At 43.6% G+C, this 17,821-nt stretch overlaps 2 protein-coding genes across 2 annotated transcripts; one reads left to right on the top strand and one right to left on the bottom strand.

The window, feature by feature from the left end:
• Positions 1–1,622: 1,622 nt before the first annotated feature.
• Positions 1,623–12,462, top strand: RPF1 (ribosome production factor 1 homolog). The gene is made up of 9 exons (XM_048862461.2): positions 1,623–1,888; positions 2,323–2,379; positions 5,194–5,274; positions 5,719–5,814; positions 7,705–7,858; positions 8,904–8,986; positions 9,958–10,139; positions 10,228–10,354; positions 11,351–12,462. The coding sequence occupies exons 1-9, from the start codon at positions 1,715–1,717 to the stop codon at positions 11,390–11,392; spliced, it is 996 nt and encodes a 331-aa protein (XP_048718418.2). The 5' UTR covers positions 1,623–1,714; the 3' UTR covers positions 11,393–12,462.
• A 539-nt stretch (positions 12,463–13,001) lies between these two features.
• On the bottom strand, positions 13,002–17,821 carry GNG5 (G protein subunit gamma 5). The gene is made up of 3 exons (XM_048862464.2): positions 17,630–17,821; positions 14,440–14,595; positions 13,002–13,247 (listed from the first exon to the last, which is right to left on the bottom strand). Exons 1-2 carry the CDS (start codon positions 17,708–17,710, stop codon positions 14,470–14,472), a joined length of 207 nt encoding a protein of 68 aa, XP_048718421.1. The 5' UTR covers positions 17,711–17,821; the 3' UTR covers positions 13,002–13,247; positions 14,440–14,469.

Raw genomic sequence — 17,821 nt, 5'->3', positions numbered from 1 at the left:
CACCGTAGTGTCCAGGAAGTGGATCTCTTGTGTGGACTGGTCCAGGCTGAGGTTGATGGTGGGATGGAAATTGTTGAAATCACGATGGAATTCCTCAAGGGCTTCTTTTCCATGGGTCCAGATGATGAAGATGTCATCAATGTAGCGCAAGTAGAGTAGGGGCATCAAGGGACGAGAGCTGAGGAAGCATTGTTCTAAGTCAGCCATAAAAATGTTGGCATACTGTGGGGCCATGCAGGTTATGGGTGAGGACAAATAGTTATGGATGAGGACAAAGTCACAAAGTTCAGCCACCAGGTTTGCCGTGACATTATCAGGGATAGTGTTCCTGACGGCTTTGTCCTCACCCATAACTATTTCACATTTGGGGACAATGTATACCTTCAAATCAGCTGCACTGCTATGGGTACCCGCATGGCCCTCCCCACTGTTCCTCAGACATTCTTGTTAAACCCTGGATTTGTGCTGGAAATGGCCCACCTTGATTATCATACACATTGTAAGGAGAGTGATCACTTTAGATAAGCTATTACCAGTAGGAGAGTGGGGTGGGGGGGAGAGAAAACCTTTTGAAGTGGTAAACACCCATTTTTTCATGGTCTGTGTGTATAAAACACCCTCACTGCATTTTCCACTTTATGCATCCGATGAAGTGAGCTGTAGGTCATGAAAGGTCATGCTCAAATAAATTGGTTAGTCTCTAAGGTGCCACAAGTACTCCTTTTCTTTTTGCGAATACAGACTAACAGGGCTGCTACTCTGAAACTCACTCACCTGAATCCAAGGCTCCACAACTACTGTCACAAGTATCAGCAGGGTTATTAATTCAAAACCTAACCACATATTGACAAGATGACAACTTTAAAAGAGCCATAATTTAGTGCACGGAAGCATTTATTTTTATTCATATTTATTTCCATGCTGTCTTCTTTATATTGGTGTTTTAGAGCTTTGACATTTAAAGCTCCCCCTACGATTTTCGCATTAAATACTTAGCTTATAGTTAGAACTTTTAAACTTGAAGGTGCCTTATAAAAGCTAAATAATTAATCCTCACCCCGTGCGGGGAAGCGAGTAAAAATTGTCTCCATTTTAAGATGTGGAAACTCAAACAGTGTGAAGTTGTGCAACAAGCCAAGATCCCATTGCACTACAGAATGTGTTGTCCTGGCTCCCCAGCCTGTGCACAGCCTATCTCTGATGACGTCTGCCTCTCACACCACTTCAAAGGGGACCTGACACACGCTCTTTACAAGCATTAAATGCCTTCTTGAAACCAGCGAGTCAGGCACCTCCACTCCATTTAAACAATAAAGGCCACGCGCTTGGGACCAGCCAGGGACACTGCGCACGCGCCAGCCCTCCTCCCACAGGGACCGGCAGGCGCAGCGACGAAGAGACGGACGCGAGCGTGCGCGCCACCCGTGCCGTCCCCAGCGCACAGGGGCGCGCACCCTCCGCGCTCTCCCATCCCATAGCCCACCTCGCCTGACGCAGGCGCGCACCCTTTCTATTTTTATTGCGGTCTCACTCCATTCCCATCGCGCAGGCGCACAAACCAGTTGCTGGTTGGTCGGAGAAGAAACAAGTGAGTCCTGCAGCACCCTGCCTCCCCCTTCCCCAGTACTGGCTTCTGGTCCCTACCGAGCCGGGGACCGCGCCTCCTGTGTGCGCATGCGCAGTTAGCGGGTCCACTGGCGGCCCCGGAAGGAAAATGTGTGGCCTGGGCAGCATGGCCAGCGGAGCGGCGGGCTCGGCCGCGGGGCCTGGGGACGCGGCGCGGGCCCCGGACCAGGCCCTGTTCCCGCCGGGATTCAGCGTATCGGAGATCAAGAACAAGCAGCGGCGCCATTTCATGTTCGTGCGCTGGAAGCAGCAGCAGAGGAAGGTGGGAGGCCTGGGGCTGCCTGCGGGGGTCCGCGCTCGGCCCGGCCGGAGGGCGTGTGGCGCTTGCTTGTATTGCAGCACGTGGGCCGGGACCCGCTGGGCTCGGTGCTGTAGCAACCGCCGGCCGGACAGCCCCTGCCCCGGAGAGCTCACACGCTAAGTATCAGACCCGACCGCTGCAGACACACAGGGCAGCACAGGAAACACTGTTTCAAAGGGAGAAGTGGGGGGGGAGCCTCTGTCACTGGGTGCATCGTTAAAATACTTCCCAGGAAATGGTTTTGGAGTTAAGGTCCTTCCTCTCTGAAAGGGCGGCGGATGGAGCCAGTGTAGAGAGGGGATTCCTGTGCGAAGGCCAGCAGAGTGACAGGCACATGCAGAGCTGCCTTTAACCCACTGTTCCCAGCTAACCAATCCGATATCTGTCTTATTCAGGATAAATTGGCAAATAAGAAAAAACGGAAAAAGGAGAGAGAAGCCCTTGGAGATAAGGTAAAAAAAATGTTATTTATAGGGTCCTGTGTGTTACTATTTGTGTCTGTAAAGCATTATGCATAGTATAATATTTGTATTCCTTTAAAATAAAAGTTTAAGTTTAGTATTGTACCTTTTGCAGTTTGATACCTGGAATTATTTCTCTAAACATGCTCTAACAAACTGGGGTAGTGGATGCTTTATAATTGTGTAGTCAGACCATTAGTGATCATAGTGCTGTTCACATCTATTGTTGTGGCACAGGTGGGGAGATACAATGAGTATTGTTTTGAATCTAAGAGAACCGTTGTTTAATATTCTGTTGAATTGTGGTATGACTTTGGGCAGATAATTTCTCAGGTGTTTCAGTCAAATGGACTGTAAAATTGCGGAAAAGCAAGGCCTTCCTGAAAACCAGATGCAGTGTTTATATATGCACATATATATAACAGTGGCTTTGCTAGGTTCTAGCCATTTGGCTGAAACCTATACAACACTGTGTCTCAACAGCACTATGATGAGCAGTCCCAGGTAAACTGACTATAAATACTCACATTTATACAAACAGTGAATAAATTGGTTTTTGCTTGTTGCTGAAACCCAGCGACGTTTTGGTATTTGCTTGTTGCTGAAACCCAGGGGTCTTTTAATCTCCACCGTTGCAATGTTCACGAGGAGCTGGACACATTACTTGTACATTTCTGCACTAATGCACTCTGTATCTAATGCTGCTTTGAGTGAAACAGCCTAACGCTGTGTGATCTTAGTCAACTTTACAGCGGATGCTGTGGGTAAAATATTTTGCAGCAGGAACCTGGTGCTTTTCTTTCACAGCTACTGGCTGAAGCCTGGAGAGAATGGTGGGGAAGAAAAAAAACAGGCTGACACAGAACAAAGAAACGGGGAACATAATGGGGAGCAATCACTTCCTATGAACTTGGAAACTAAGTGGGTTGAATATTGTAGCAATGTGTTCTGCTCCATATATTGCCTTTCTAGTATTAAACTAATGATCTCCTTTCAGAATGAAGGTGATGGTATCACTGATGTCCAAATAAAGTAAAGCCTCGTCCACACTTAAAATTGAGATTGATTTAGTTACCTCGGTTGGGGTATGAAAAATCCACATCTGTAAGCAATGTAACTATGCCGACTTAACCCAGTGTTGATGCAGAATGCCTCTGTTGACTTAGCTGCTGTCACTCAGGGAGGTGGTGTTCTACACCAATGGATAAACCTTTTCCATTGGTGTAGGCTGTACTATGGATTTGTGCCAGCATAGTCTCTGTAGTGTAGCCAAAGACCACAGTTAGTCTTAGGGCACGGTTCTCAACCTTTTTCTTTCTGAGCCCCCCTCAGCATGCTATAAAAACTCCATGCCCCACCTGTGCCACAACAATTGTTTTTCTGCATGTAAAAGCCAGGGCCGGCGTTGCGGGGGTAGCAAGCAGGGCAGTTGCCCAGGGCTCCATGCCATAGGGGGCCCCGCAAAGCTAAGTTGCTCAGGCTTCAGCTTTAGCCGCAAGTGGCGGGGCTCTGGGCTTCTGCCCTGGGCCCCAGTGAGTCTAACACCGGCCTCCTTGGCAGGTCCACTGAAACCTGCTTGCGACCCCCCCCCCCAGGGGGTCTCAGACTCCTGGTTGAGAACTGCTGTCTTAGGGTATCTTCCAGCTTTTAAAGAATTATTACTAAAAACTGACAAAATGCATTACAGAATAATTGAGTCACTCACTTGAATGTGGAATTGAGCTCATTGTTTGACTCAGAGCTTGTCTACTTAGCATGGCAAAGTGTGCCAGAAGGGTGTGATTTGTAAGAAACTTTGTTGATGTGAACTAGGTTCCTTTAGAGCATGCCAGCAGGGTTTCCGCAAGATAGAGCACAACATATTAGAGCACTTTACAAATCACAACCCTCTAGCCCAGGGGTGGGCAAACTACGGCCCACAGGCCGGATCCAGCCCGTCAGGGCTTTGGATCTGGCCTGTGGGATCGCAGCCCCCGCGCCGCTGCTGGAAGCAGCCGGCACCACGTCCCTGCGGCCCCTAGGGGAGAGGGCACAGAGGGCTTCTTGCGCTGCCCTCACCTGCAGGCCCCGCCCCCCAAGCTCCCATTGGCCAGGAATGGGGAACTGTGGCCAATGGGCGCTTTGGGGGAGGCACCCACAGGGGAGGGCAGCGCGTGGAGGTCCCCGTCCTTCCTCCTCGGCCCCCCCGGGGGCCACTGGGCCATGGTGCTGGCCGCTTCCGGGAATGGCATGGTGCGGGGCCAGGGCAGGCAGGGAGCCTGCTTTTTCGCCGCTGCCACCCCAGAGCTGCCCCAGGTAAGCGGCTCCGGGCCAGAGCCCACACCCTTAACCCCTCCTGGCACCCCAACCCCCTGCCACATGCTTCCTGCACCCCAATCCCCTGCCCTGAGCCCCCTGCCACACCCTCCTGCACCGCAACCCCCTGGCCTGAGCCCACTCTGCACCCCCTCCTGCACCCCGATCCTCTGCCCTGAGCCCCCTTGTACACCCTGCACCCCTCCTGCGCCCCAGCCCCCTGCCCTGAGCCCCTTCCTGCACACCGCACCCCCTCCCACATCCCACACTCCCTCCCACACCCCAACCTCCTGCCCCAGCCCTACATTCATGACCTGGCATGCAATTTCCCCACCCCGATGTGGCCCTCAAGCCAAAAAGTTTGCCCACCCCTGCTGTAGTCTGCTTTGCCAGCACCGTGTAGACAAGTCCTCAGTACCGCAAAGTACAAATAATGCCTTACATTTTATTTTTTTAAAGGGATTATTGCTGTAATTTATTGTATTCTTAATAAACTACTTTATATTAAAGGCACCACCAAAGCCTGTACCGAAGACAATTGAAAATCAGAGAGTTTATGACGAAACAACTGTAGATCCTAATGATGAAGAGGTAAATGTATAATCCCTACATATGTGGTGGTAAAGCACATTTTGGAGGAAATCATGGTTTAACTAAAAGGGACTGATTATAAAGTATGAATATTTATTTTCCACTCTTATGTTAGGGCATTTATGAATTCATAATATTGCAGATGTTGTCATCCCTTTATCATTTCATTTAAGATAATTTTCTTAGCAATAATTTCTTAGCAAGCCTTGTCTCTGATCTTCTCTCCCGCTGTATTGTTAAAAACATAGATACAAAATGGGACAGATTGACTGACTAAACAATACAGTATAGGCCAGAACTTGGACCCGTATAGAATTTTGCTATTGACTTCAATGGTACCAGAATTTAAGTGAACAACTGTGTAACAGGGCTTCTACTCTGAAACCCAAAAACGGTGCGTTTTTCCTGTACGTTTTTTAATTCGCCGTCTTTTTTGGTTCCCAGGTTGCTTTTGATGAATCTACCGATGAGTTTGCACCATACTTCAATAGACAGACAGTTCCCAAGATTCTTATCACAACTTCAGATAGACCTCGTGGGGTAAAATACATTTATAAAATTTAAGTGTAATCTTTAAATTTTTGTGAATCACTTTATGGGGAGGTCTGAAAGACTTAGGCAGCTGATTATGGAATAGAGGTTTTCATTTCATGCTAGATGGTGCTACTGGAGTCCAGAAGTGACTTAAACAATGGTCCCTTTGTTGGTAATCTCAACAGAGAGACAGAGGACTTAATGGGCAGGGAAACGTCTTAATTCTCAACTCTGCGGTTCCTCTGTGTCAGGATAGATGTACATTGGCAGTGCAGCATCAGGAAATGTTTACTGCCACTGTCTTAAGCTTTGTCTCTTCATTTGATGAATAGGAGACTTCATTCTGTAGATCTTTAAATGTAATGCCTTTCACAAGCCCTCTGCATTTGCGCAGTCTTAAAAGAACACCTCCAAATTGAAAATTGCATCTCTATCTGAATTGTTTTTCTTCAGTTGGTTTACTTTGTTTATAGTATGTTCCTTCCCTTTGATCTCAATCCTGCAATGAACTCTTCATGGGTAGAGCTTTGTGCCAACGCAGTTTTTTATTGCAGGATTGGGGCTATTGGTGGTTTTCGCACAGAGCATAGAAGAATGAAAAACACTTTTTAAAATTAAGAAAATGTGATCTGTAAAACCTCAAATTGTCAGGGGACTTGGGCAGGTGTCGTACCTGAAACTACTTTTAACTCTCTTTTTTTTTTAAGTGATTTATTTGCAAGCTGATTGTGTCCCTTTAATATTTTGTTATTGTATTAAAACCATGAGTGCTATTACTTAATATTAGAATTTTTCCACTTTACTGTGTTCAAGGAATAATGGAATCTCTACAAAAATAGTGTTTTCTGCATTTTTTGAGTGTCAACACAGAGTGCCCTCCAAAATGGAGGGAAGCTACTGTCCTTGCCCCAAGGAGTTTACTTTCTAAGTAGAAGATGGACAATACAGTTCAGACCTGTAATGCAGCAGAATATCAGACACTTTTTTCTCTAGTGACTGGTGTGGTGTTTTCAATGTACAGCACTTTGCTTTGTGTTAATGTTGGTAGAGTTCATGGAAGAAATGTTTAAGAAAAACACAGTACGGTAAAAGCTTTGTTATCCGGAATGTTGGGGGATTGGGGGACGCTGGTTAGTCAAAAATTATAGTCAACTAAGAGTTATACTTACCAAATGGAATACCAACTTTCAAAGCATTAGAATACAATAAAACGAATAAACTATACAATAGTACTCACTAATCCAGTAGTAGTACTGCACTGCAGGGTGGTTGGTTTCTTGAAGCACTTAGGTGTCTACAGGTAAAGGTTTCTATACAGTAGGTTATCTTATGACACCACGTATCACCGTGGGAAGCACATGACGTGTACCCAAATCACAAAAAATATACTTAACACTAAAACTATACTGAATATAATTTAATCTTTGATTCTGAAGACACTTCAGGATCTTGCAGTGCCTCAGGGTCATCATTATCAACATCAATTATCACTGTAGATGTAGAAGGTATAGGAGATTGGGCTGAATCTGTAATGACCCTATGACAAACCTTGGAAGCTGCTTTTTTGAATAAGTTCCTGATGTCAGCTTGCTTACTTGTCTTCTGCCTCTTTTGCATAAAAGTAGAGTGCAGAATGTGCAGTTGCATAACCTACTGGGCAGTATACTAGTCTCGGTTACTAGATTGAAGATTTGTATTAGTAAATATCAGAAATGCCCGTTAATAGAGTTTTCTGGTTGATAAAGTGCCAGATAACACAGCTTCTGCTGTATTTGATGAAGAGGTAGCTAGATACACTGAAAGAAGGAGGCAGTTGTATGAAATGTAACCCTTTTTATGAACCTTACAATATACCCAACAATTGAGATATTGCAATCAAGGCTTTCTATTGTGCAGAGAACAGTGAGATTCTGTGAACAGTTGTCTACTATCATACCTAACTCACATGTTTACTATCGAAGAGGACTGGCTCTGAAAAGAATTATCCCACAGTGCATCTCAAGAGACTTCACAGATCTGATTGTTATTAATGAAGATCGCAAAATACCAAGTATCCTTCATATACAAGAGGGAGTTTCTTCATAGAGTTCTCTATTATATGATGAAGATATTAGTACACTAATTCTAGACAAAGTTAAGAAAATAATTGGGCTATATAAGTCTCCAAGTTCTCTCCCAAATCCTTTATGCTTTTGTCTTCACTGTGCAATTTCAAGTTGATGTAGTGCAATTTTTCACTGTCTTTAGAAGTTAAAAACCAGTATTTCTACTTTTCTACAGGCCAAATATGAAACCAAAGACCATTTTTTGGGTCTGTCTCAAACTGTAACTTGTAACTTTGTATTTATAAGGTTTTAAGAACAATAACTTGCTACTCAGATATCTGCATGCCTCAGGTCAATTCTGAGGCCCACAGCACAGGTGCCATAATATGGTTCCATATCGGTATTCGATTTGGCACATCCTTGTATGTATTGTTTTTATGTTTGATCATAAAGGGCATCAATTTAGCACTTTAAATGGAGGGATATTCTTGGTGGTTAGGTAAAGAAATGCTGAATGTATCCAATATACTGGCATTCTATGTATGGCTTGGAATTCTTATCAACAAGTGAATCACTCTATTTTTTTGAGACAACTTAGTGCATGAATAAACATTCTTATTGCACTAAATTTAAGTAGTTTAATCAGCTGTTAGATTTTGTTAATATACATAAACTTTCATTGTTATGTTTATAGTGATCTATAGCAAAATAGAAAATAAATAATGTGTTCTGGTTAACTATTTGACCAGTAAAGTTTTAATGATACTTCATAGTATGCTAATATATTTTCTATAGTGTCTTTGTGTAAGTATGGAAATTTTAGTAATATGAGACCTTGTTACAGCATTCCAAGCTCCACTATTGCAGAGAAGAGGTTAGGTATAACTGTCTTATATATGAAATATAGGTTGTGTAAATTAGAAGAGCTCTAATGTAATGTTTCTGTGGAACTCAACACAGGTTTCTATATAAATCACTTCTGTTGTATTCTGTTTAAATTGCATTCTGAACTTCTTATCTATGCCAGCTTTTCTTAACTCTCTGAAACAGATGGGCTTGTTTTAAGTCATTTGCCTGATGGTCCAACTGCTCATTTTAGAATGAGCAGCGTTCGTCTGCGTAAAGAAATAAAGGTCAGGTTTATTATTCCCTCAATAACAGCAAAAAACTAATAAATGCATGATCCAAATGGCTTAGTGGTATAAGTTTTTCCTTTCACATTTTCTTAACTTTTGTCTGATGAGGAAACTGTTCAGACTTGCATGATGTGCAGTTGGTTTCATAAAGATGGTGATGTTCTACTGTTTTTGAGGCGAGGAGGACCAGGACCTCTATTCTTTAGTTTGACTTCTTACATAGCAGGGCAATAGACTTTCACCCAATAATTCCTGCAGTGGACTGATCACTTTGTTTTTATCTCTGATACATTTTTGCACTCATTGCAATGGCATTATATAAAATCAGTTGTGTACCAACTCCCAAAGTCTCAGTTTTCCACTTTGTGTATATATTCTCTTACTTTGTTTTTTATACAGTGCCATCACAAATGTATAGGAATCCTGATGGTGTACTGGAAATACTGAACTCTTGTTTAGCCCCAAGTAGTCTAAAAGCACTGTGCTCTTTTTTTTTAATGTACTTTAACAATGAAGGAACTGAAATCACCTTTAGTCAATCTGGCGTCATTAAAGGTTGGCCTGGATGGATGGATGAAAAGAGTAGCTTTGGTAGCAACGAGACTTGAATGTCCACAGAGATTTTCAAGGTTTTTGTGATGGCTGAACTGATTTTTTTTTTTTTTTTTTGTGAGGGGAAAATATAGAAGGAATAACTATCATTCTCTTCATATTTATTCAAGAAATTTGTTTTTTTAATCAATGAATTCGTAGAATTTTGAGGTCCTTAAATGTTTCCAAACGATGCTGTACTATATATATGTTCTTTATAGCATTTAACGTGGGGAGTTAATACATCTTTTGGCCTTAACCTTCTTCCCCTCTTTTTTTATATTTGTTCAAATTTCTGTCTTTGAATATATATATAGCTTTGGAAATTTTTTTGTATTTAACTTGTTATCCTCCCTACCTTGTTACTTTCATTCCAGCGAAAAGGAAAGGCGCCCACAGAACATCAACCTGAAGTAATCCTGAATAACTTTACAACACGACTGGGCCATTCCATTGGTCGCATGTTTGCCTCTCTCTTCCCACATGATCCTCAGTTCATTGGAAGACAAGTAGCTACGTTTCACAATCAGCGAGACTATATCTTTTTTAGATTTCACAGGTAATCTTTTCTCACATTTTGCTAGTGGCTAAGAAAAACTGCATTCCTGTAACATCCCACCCTAATGTGTTCCCCTTTGGCTTTGAAGGTACATCTTCAGGAGTGAAAAGAAAGTGGGAATTCAAGAGCTGGGGCCACGATTTACCTTAAAACTGAGGTCTCTTCAAAAAGGAACCTTTGATTCCAAATTTGGAGAGTATGAATGGATTCACAAGGTATGCCTTTTAGTAATGATATCGGGATGGGCACTTAAAATTTTGGCATTCTGAAATGTGACCACAAACGTCAGCCTAAAAGAAAAGTTGTAAATGGCATTTAAAGTATGGACATGGCTAACTGAAACTTCATTTAGAGTTTCTAAAGAAATATAGCAGAACCTTTCTAACTTGCATAATGGAAAATAAGTGATCAATAAAAAAAAGCAGGGATAACAAGTACTAATATAGCTCAATCAGTTATTTGTAAAGTGTAGTTGAACTTTAGCATAATTAATAGTATACAACTGTTCTGTGACAGAACTTGTAAAAAGTCTTACTGAGACTTTATTAATGTGAACTTGCTACTATCTTGCTGGTAAAGTTGATTAGATTTATTTCTGTTTACACACTAATGAAATAATCATAATGTGCGAGTAAGTGAGGCTTGATTGTGTGCATAAATATCTCAGGTCAAACTGACTTTTCACATAATTTTAAATAAAATGGGAGTGATAGAATCAATAAGTAGTATTGAACAACTTCACTAGTCATTTTTGGCCATGGAGTTGTAGCACTTAGCTTCCAAGTTTAGAAATATTAGGCAGCATTGCAAAGCTACAAGAGGGAAAAACTCTGGTACACTTTGATCTGTCGGAGTAAGTGGTAGATGTAGTCCTCTTCTTAAACAGACATGAAAGAACCATAATCACCTTTATGGTGAGTGTGTCAGCACATTTCCATTTATGAGCCATCTATGTGATTTTGATAATGCCACACCTAAAAATGGAGTATGTACTCTCTGATCTTCATCTTCCCCACTGCTAATCCTGGCAGGCTGAATCCAAGAACTAGTTAAAGTACATTGCAGCTGCAATGCCACTGGGAAGATACACACCACCTTCCTCCCCCGCTATAGTTTTGTTTTAAAATATGTATTTGCCTATTTCTTTAGTGTCTGCTACTGTTACATTTAACAGCAAATTTTACAGTGAATATCTTTTCTTTAAATTTCAGCACCGTGAAATGGACACAAGTAGAAGAAAATTCCACTTATAATGGAAATGATCATCTAGTTCTACCTAATTAATAGGAGTGCAGAACTTTCTTGAATTCTTCTGTAACTAAATTGAGTCTGGCTTTGGTCCTGTCATCTCAAATTCATTGTTGTTAAACAATGTTGCTCATCACTGAGCAATGTTATCTGCACAGGCAAGCAGACTACAAACAGCTTCAAACTTCCTACAACAGATATTTTGAAACAGAATTGGTGTCGTCCTCAACCTTCCCACTAGGCCTCAATGCTGACTCCTAAAGCATTGCCTCTAAGGGTATGTCTGTCTACTGCCTTTAAGGGTATGTCTGTGCAGCAGCTGGGAAGCATAATCCTAGTGCTGGTAGACAAACACGTACTAACTCTGCTTGAGCACAGCAGTGTGGCTGTGGGGGTGGCAGGGGCTGGTCACCTGAGTGCAAACCTGCCTGATCCCCTAGGAACTTACTCAGATGACTGGCCTGAGCTGGGGCTCATGTCACCCCCAGCCACACTTCTGTTTTTAGCACTCTAGTATGAGCAGAGCTAACGCGTGTTTGTCAGCCTGCATTGGGAAGCATGCTATAGAATGCTGAGTAGACACATCCTTTGATTCAAAACTGGCAAAGTTTCCTAGAATGTGAGTAGTAGCTGCCAGTAGGTTGCACGGTAGTAATTACTGACACTGTATCATTACTACCCCAGTGCCTTAGTAACAAAGCTGTTTGGGAGTAGCATGGTTGGTTGTGCTCAAAGGTAAGTAGACACAGACTCTACTGTCAGTTAAAATAGGTTAGCCATGAATAGTGTTGCCGTTTCTATAAATTGTGCAGTGTCATTGCTGTCACAGCTCTACTTCTGCTGTTCCCAAGAACTGCATTTCATAACCAGATTAGCTGTACTTGAAGAAAAGCTTTATTGTGAGAGGTGGAGTCTGAAGGAAAAGATATCTGACCAGAGATATGTATAGTCTCTTACTAAGACAGCTCAGAGTTAAAATACACTAAGTATTTAACAAGTTTCCAAAAATGGAGCAAGTGTGTGTGTATATATATAGCTGTATCTGAACTTCATTAAATGCACACACTGTCTGAAAGGCAGCTTCTTCCATTTGAGTAATTTGCCTCCAGGTGCAAATACAGCCCTAATCTGGGTGCTAAAAAGCGAATAGCTGGCCAGTGGTTTAACAAAATGGTAATCAAAGTCTGTTTTGTAGACAAACGCTTTAAATCAGCTAAATGGGTGTGAGGAATTGGATTGTACAGCTTCCAAGAGGGACTTTTGTAACCAATCAGTCTTATGTTGCTTTTAAGAACAAGTAACATAAAAATTATGAAGATACTTTATGTATCTTGAGTAGAAAAGAGCAATGGTTCTTCTCTACTGCAAGTAACGAGTAAAACAAAAACCTTCACTGGCTTCAGCACCGACTTTGTATAGGCACAGATGAGTACTTCTGAAGAAATCTGTGCTTTTGGCTTCAGTTGGAATTGTTACAGGCTAGTGATGTGGAATACCCACAATATTTGAAGTCTCCGATCAGAGTATGCTTTAGTAAATATATAACTCAAATAACTTTCGAGAAGTATTGGAGTCACAGTAACAAAACAGCCGTACAGTCATTCCAAAAACAGATTAAGTCAAAACATTTTTATTTTTTGCTTGGTATGTAAAACTGATTCCCTCATGAAGTAGAAGTTATTGCAACTAGCACACAGTTCATTTGGAGAGGTAGATGGTAAGAGGTTTGACAACAGTAGCGATTTACAGAGTTAACTTGGCACATTGTTAAGGCTAAGCTTTTGTACAGACTTCAAACCAAGCCACTCCTTGAGTCACATTCTCTCCACACAGAGCAGCTGTGAAAAGGTGTTAAAAGATCTGAAAGACAAAAAAAAAAAGGAAGTGGTTAGAAAAAAGTAATGAAAATCTGTATGCATGCTTGATGAAAGTACTCCCACGTAAATCTATGACACTATAGACAAGTAAAAAGAAAAGGAGTACTTGTGGCACCTTAGAGACTAACCAATTATTTGAGCATAAGCTTTCGTGAGCTACAGCTCACTTCATTGGATGCACAAGTAGGTATAAATTAGTTCACCTTCACAGGTAGCTCATGGGACAAAGGGTGGCTTTCATTGCCATCACTTTCAGAAGTTTATATATTGTAAATTCTCCGAGGTAGGATGTTATACAGCAGGGACTAGAGGCAGAATCCAACTTGTACAAGTAAATAGGGGGCTTGTTGTCCTAGGAGCTGGATCTGTTAAATTGAGTGGTCTGAACTGGTTGACCAGAGAAAATAAATTGTTCTACAGCAACAATAGTTGCAAACCTTCTCCTCTAAATACCACTTCCACATGAAGAGACACAGACTATTGGGTGAGAGGTGGTAGCTACTGCCTCCACTAATGCTGTAGACCAAGGACAATCACTTTGCTGCCCACCACCACCAGGTGTTCCTAACTTTTCTGGCTCATCGTCAAAACAGAGTAGGACTGCCCCCATAAAGTTTGCTGTCTGGAGAGGTTACAGGGGGAAAAAAACCCTCTCTTTTAGAGGTAGTATGTCTAAACTGTTGTCCAAAGGACTTCTGCATGTGATGTCAGCAGAAACAGATGTTTCAGTCCTGCCCCCCCCCCCCCAATTGTGATGGTAGGGGCTGGGACTTGAGAAATAGCATTTAAATTCTTATTACAAGTAAGGGGTTTTTTGAGTGGAGTACTAAAAGAACTTGATTACCACTGCATCTTAATTCCTGGGTGTGGTTGTCAGGAAAAGCTTAGTGTAGAGCAGAATCTTACACTGCCAGAATCCATGCTCTACCTGCTCCATGGACAAAAGACTTTAGGACTGGCAAACAGGACATTGTTCACTAGCATTAAATTCTTTTCTTTGGTGAGGAAATGAGAGCAGTCTATTTTAGTGGAAAAGTTTATTGAAAAGTCAGAACTTTTTAAAAATATACTCCAAAATGAATGTTATATACATTTAAAATGAATGACCTGATGGCAGCTTATATTATCAGGACAAACAGGAACAACTTGTATCATTGGTCGTTTAAAAAACTTACCACTGAAAGAGACCAAGATAGTTCACCAAATTACAAAAATGAACAGACTTTCTGGGGTCTGAATGGATTTGTACTTGAAGACACTCCTGTCAGTAGGGGATCATGTTGTGCATTCTGCAGACAGAACTGCTTCAAGTCTGCTGCGGCTTGAGAAACCTAGTCATAAAGTAAATTTTAAATTAGGATTCACAGCAAATACTTTATCTTGTATGTAACATATTCTGTAATGTATAGAGGGTGCTGCATTCAGTACAGCTAGATTTTATTACACACAAAACACTTGCATTTTAGTTTTTGTTCAGTCAGAAAAACTACAGCATTCAGTAATACTCTATTTTAAGGGAGTTGGTCTTGTCTTCAGATACTGTGTGCACAGTTCAGCACATCTTTGAAAGTCAGCTCTTGGCTACTATACATACAGGTCCCTCAAGCTGAAGTAGCATTGAATGCACTATGGCTAATTTTTACAAGACATGCAATCATACACCAGTGTCTGCCACCTGATGCAAGTCCCAAGACTGTTTTACTTTATACTTTTTCTAAGGGCTTGTCTTCACTACAGGGTTAGCTCAAGGTATAACAAGTGTTGACTCTATCCCAGCTCCTGTGCACAAACAACTAGGTTCAGATAAGTGGTGCTTTTAACTTGAGGTGGCTGGTTTGGCAGTGTATAGGTTGAAGCTCAGGTGTTGCTAGGACAGAGATTGGAAACTGTAGCCTGTGGGACCGTCCTGCCCGGCCCTTTAGCTCCTGGACGGGGAGGCTAGCCCCTGGCCCCTCCCTGGCTCCCCTCCCTCCCCTGCAGCCTCAGCTTGCCGTGCCACCAGTGCTCTGGGCAGTGGGGCAGCAAGCTCCTGCTGGGCAGCATAGCTGCCAGTCCTGGTACTCTGAGCAGCATGGTAAGGGGGCAGAGGGTCCTGGGGGGCAGTTGGGACATGGAGTGGTTGGCTAGGGGGTGGGGTTCTGGGAGGGGGCAGTCAGGGGACAAGGAATGGGGGGGGTTGGATGGCTCCGAGAAGGGCAGTCAGGGGGTGGGAAGTGGGAGGGGGCAGAGGCCACGCTGTTTGGGGAGGCACATCCTTTCCTACCCAGCCCTCCATACAGTTTTGGAACCTCCATGTGGCCCTCGGGCCAGAAAGCTTGCCCACCCCTGTGCTAGGACTAGTAAAGCAGTGGGGACTCAACTACTCCATGCTGCTAATCCAATCCTATTGTGCTGCTCTAATGTTGTGTTTCAGTGTTTTCAACTTCTCTCACTTGAATAGGTGTGAACTCGATAACTTAAGCTAACACTGAAGACAAGCCTTAAGAATAACAAGAGCTATGTCAGTATACCATTTTTGTATAAATATATTGATATAAGAATCTATATATGCCCTCAAGAATGTGAAAAATCCACCCACTGTATTTTAAAATTCAGTTCCAAACTAAGCACAGTGATGATCCTAGAAGTGGTGTCTATATCTGTATTACAGTTGCAGGCTGATGACTCAGAGTGGGGTGACACTGTGGAGGTCACAGTGCAAACTCTTGAGACACAGTGCTTCGCCAAAAGAGTTTAAGCCTTTGAATTAAGTGGGAGGAGTGGCTGAAAACAAAGCCTAATTTACTCTGACCAAACCTTCCAGTAGCTGGTCATTTAAATTGTATTTTATATGCACCAAAAGGAGAGGGAAAAGCCTTCTGCCACTCAGGTGAAGAATTTTAAATAAGTGGTTTTCAACCAGGGATATGCGTTCTGGGGTTACATAAACTTATCTAGATATGTGTCTAGTTTTACAACAGGCTACAGAAAAAGCACTAGTGAAATCAGTACAAACTAAAATTTCATACAATGACTTATTTATACTGCGCCATATGCTGTACACAGAAATAAGTATATTTATATTCCAGTTGATTTATTTTATAATTCTATGGTAAAAATGAAAGTGTGCACATTTTCAGTACTAGTGTACTGTGACACTTTTGTATTTTTATGTCTGATTTTGTAAGCAAGTAGATTTTAAGAGAGGTGAAACTTGGGGGTTTGTAAGACAAATCAGACTCAAGAAAGGGGTACAATAGCCTGGAAAGGTTGAGTCTCACTGTTTTAAATCATCCTTGATGCTGTCATGCTTAACTAACATGTCTGCAAGTCCATCACCAAATAAATTTTAAAAAAACCAATTCTCTCTAACTTAGCCTGAAGGTTGCTTGACACATTTTTTAAGCTTTCCCCACAACATAAGAATAGCCCTCATTTTGGAGGAAAAACAAGGCCAATTGTGGCTGCCTCAGATAAACTAACTTCATTGTCCCATTCCTCTCCATCAAGAAAACATTCTTGGGATGAGACAAGACATGAAGAGCATTATTTTTTTTACAAAAGGTTGTAGGTACATTAAAACATAGCAGTAAAATGAAAACATAGCAGGTGCTTTCTCCCCAGTTACTCATTTTGAAGGGAGACCTGCAAACTGTAGCTTGCAAATTTGACACAAGGCCTATCCTAGCCACTAAGTCCACAGGCGATGCTCACTCAGCGTATGCGAGGGCTCCAGGGATGTCTCAACTTTATATCTGAATAATCAAAACGGGGTAGAGGCCTGCAACAGCCGAAACCAGGGGTAGTCAACAGGTGGACCGGGCGCCAAACGCAGATCAGTGGGAACTGACCTGGACTTTTAATTATTTTCTCTGCAGTTTGGACCTTGACCAAAGCTAATCGACTGGCCCAGGCCCAGGCTGAGCGAGCCCTGTGCAGAGAGGTGGCAGGGCGGGGAGACTCCGCACAGCAGGGCACCTTAAGTGACGGGCCCGGAGGGGAAGGTGCCCAGCTGGGGCAGCCCCGCCCTGCAGCACAGCACACCCCGGGATCAGGAAGCGAGCGGCTGGGACCCCACCCAGTTGCCCGGCGCAGCAGCGCGGTACGACAGCCCTGCGCGTGGGGCGCGTGTGTCCGCACGCACAAGAACGGCCTGGAGCCCCGCCCCGCCCCACCCCACCCCACCCCTGCGCGGCGGGCCCCCGCGGGGCTCGGGGCTGGGCACGCGCGGACAGCTGGGCACAGGGGCTCTCGACTAGCCGTTAGCCCAGAGTAACGGGAGCTGCGGGCCGCCCCGGGGCGGGGCGGGCGGCAGCTCTGCCCCTCCGGCGCGGGGCCTGGGCGCGGCACTGGCGGCCCGGCCGGGTGCCCCGCGGCCTTTCCCACCTTCACGCGGCTCACGCTGGCCTCCAGGCGCAGCTGCTGCACCACCTTCTTCATGGCCGCCACGCTGGAGGAGCCCGACATGGCGCGCGGGGAGCGGCTCGGCTCGGGCGGCGGAGCCAGGCGCTGCTCGGAACTTTAGCACGAAGTTTCCGGCGCTTCCCAAACTGCCGCCGGCGCCTGCGCAGCCGCCGT

The sequence above is a fragment of the Caretta caretta genome, chromosome 8 (assembly GCF_965140235.1).
Source record: "Caretta caretta isolate rCarCar2 chromosome 8, rCarCar1.hap1, whole genome shotgun sequence".
Lineage (NCBI taxonomy): Eukaryota > Metazoa > Chordata > Testudines > Cheloniidae > Caretta > Caretta caretta.
Note: the sequence above shows the minus strand (reverse complement) of the source record. Positions and strands in the feature narration are given on the sequence as shown.

What these genes read in the sequence shown, in the direction of transcription:
- RPF1 (XM_048862461.2), top strand. Translation starts at nt 1,715, where the DNA reads ATGTGTGGCCTGGGCAGCATGGCCAGCGGAGCGGCGGGCTCGGCCGCG. An exon ending in TAGATCCTAATGATGAAGAG is followed by an intron (nt 5,275 to 5,718) that starts GTAAATGTATAA and finishes TTTGGTTCCCAG; the next exon opens with GTTGCTTTTGATGAATCTAC. An exon ending in TGAAGATCGCAAAATACCAA is followed by an intron (nt 7,859 to 8,903) that starts GTATCCTTCATA and finishes TCTCTGAAACAG; the next exon opens with ATGGGCTTGTTTTAAGTCAT.
- GNG5 (XM_048862464.2), bottom strand. Translation starts at nt 17,710, where the DNA reads ATGTCGGGCTCCTCCAGCGTGGCGGCCATGAAGAAGGTGGTGCAGCAG. An exon ending in CCAGCGTGAGCCGCGTGAAG is followed by an intron (nt 14,596 to 17,629) that starts GTGGGAAAGGCC and finishes CTTTATGACTAG; the next exon opens with GTTTCTCAAGCCGCAGCAGA.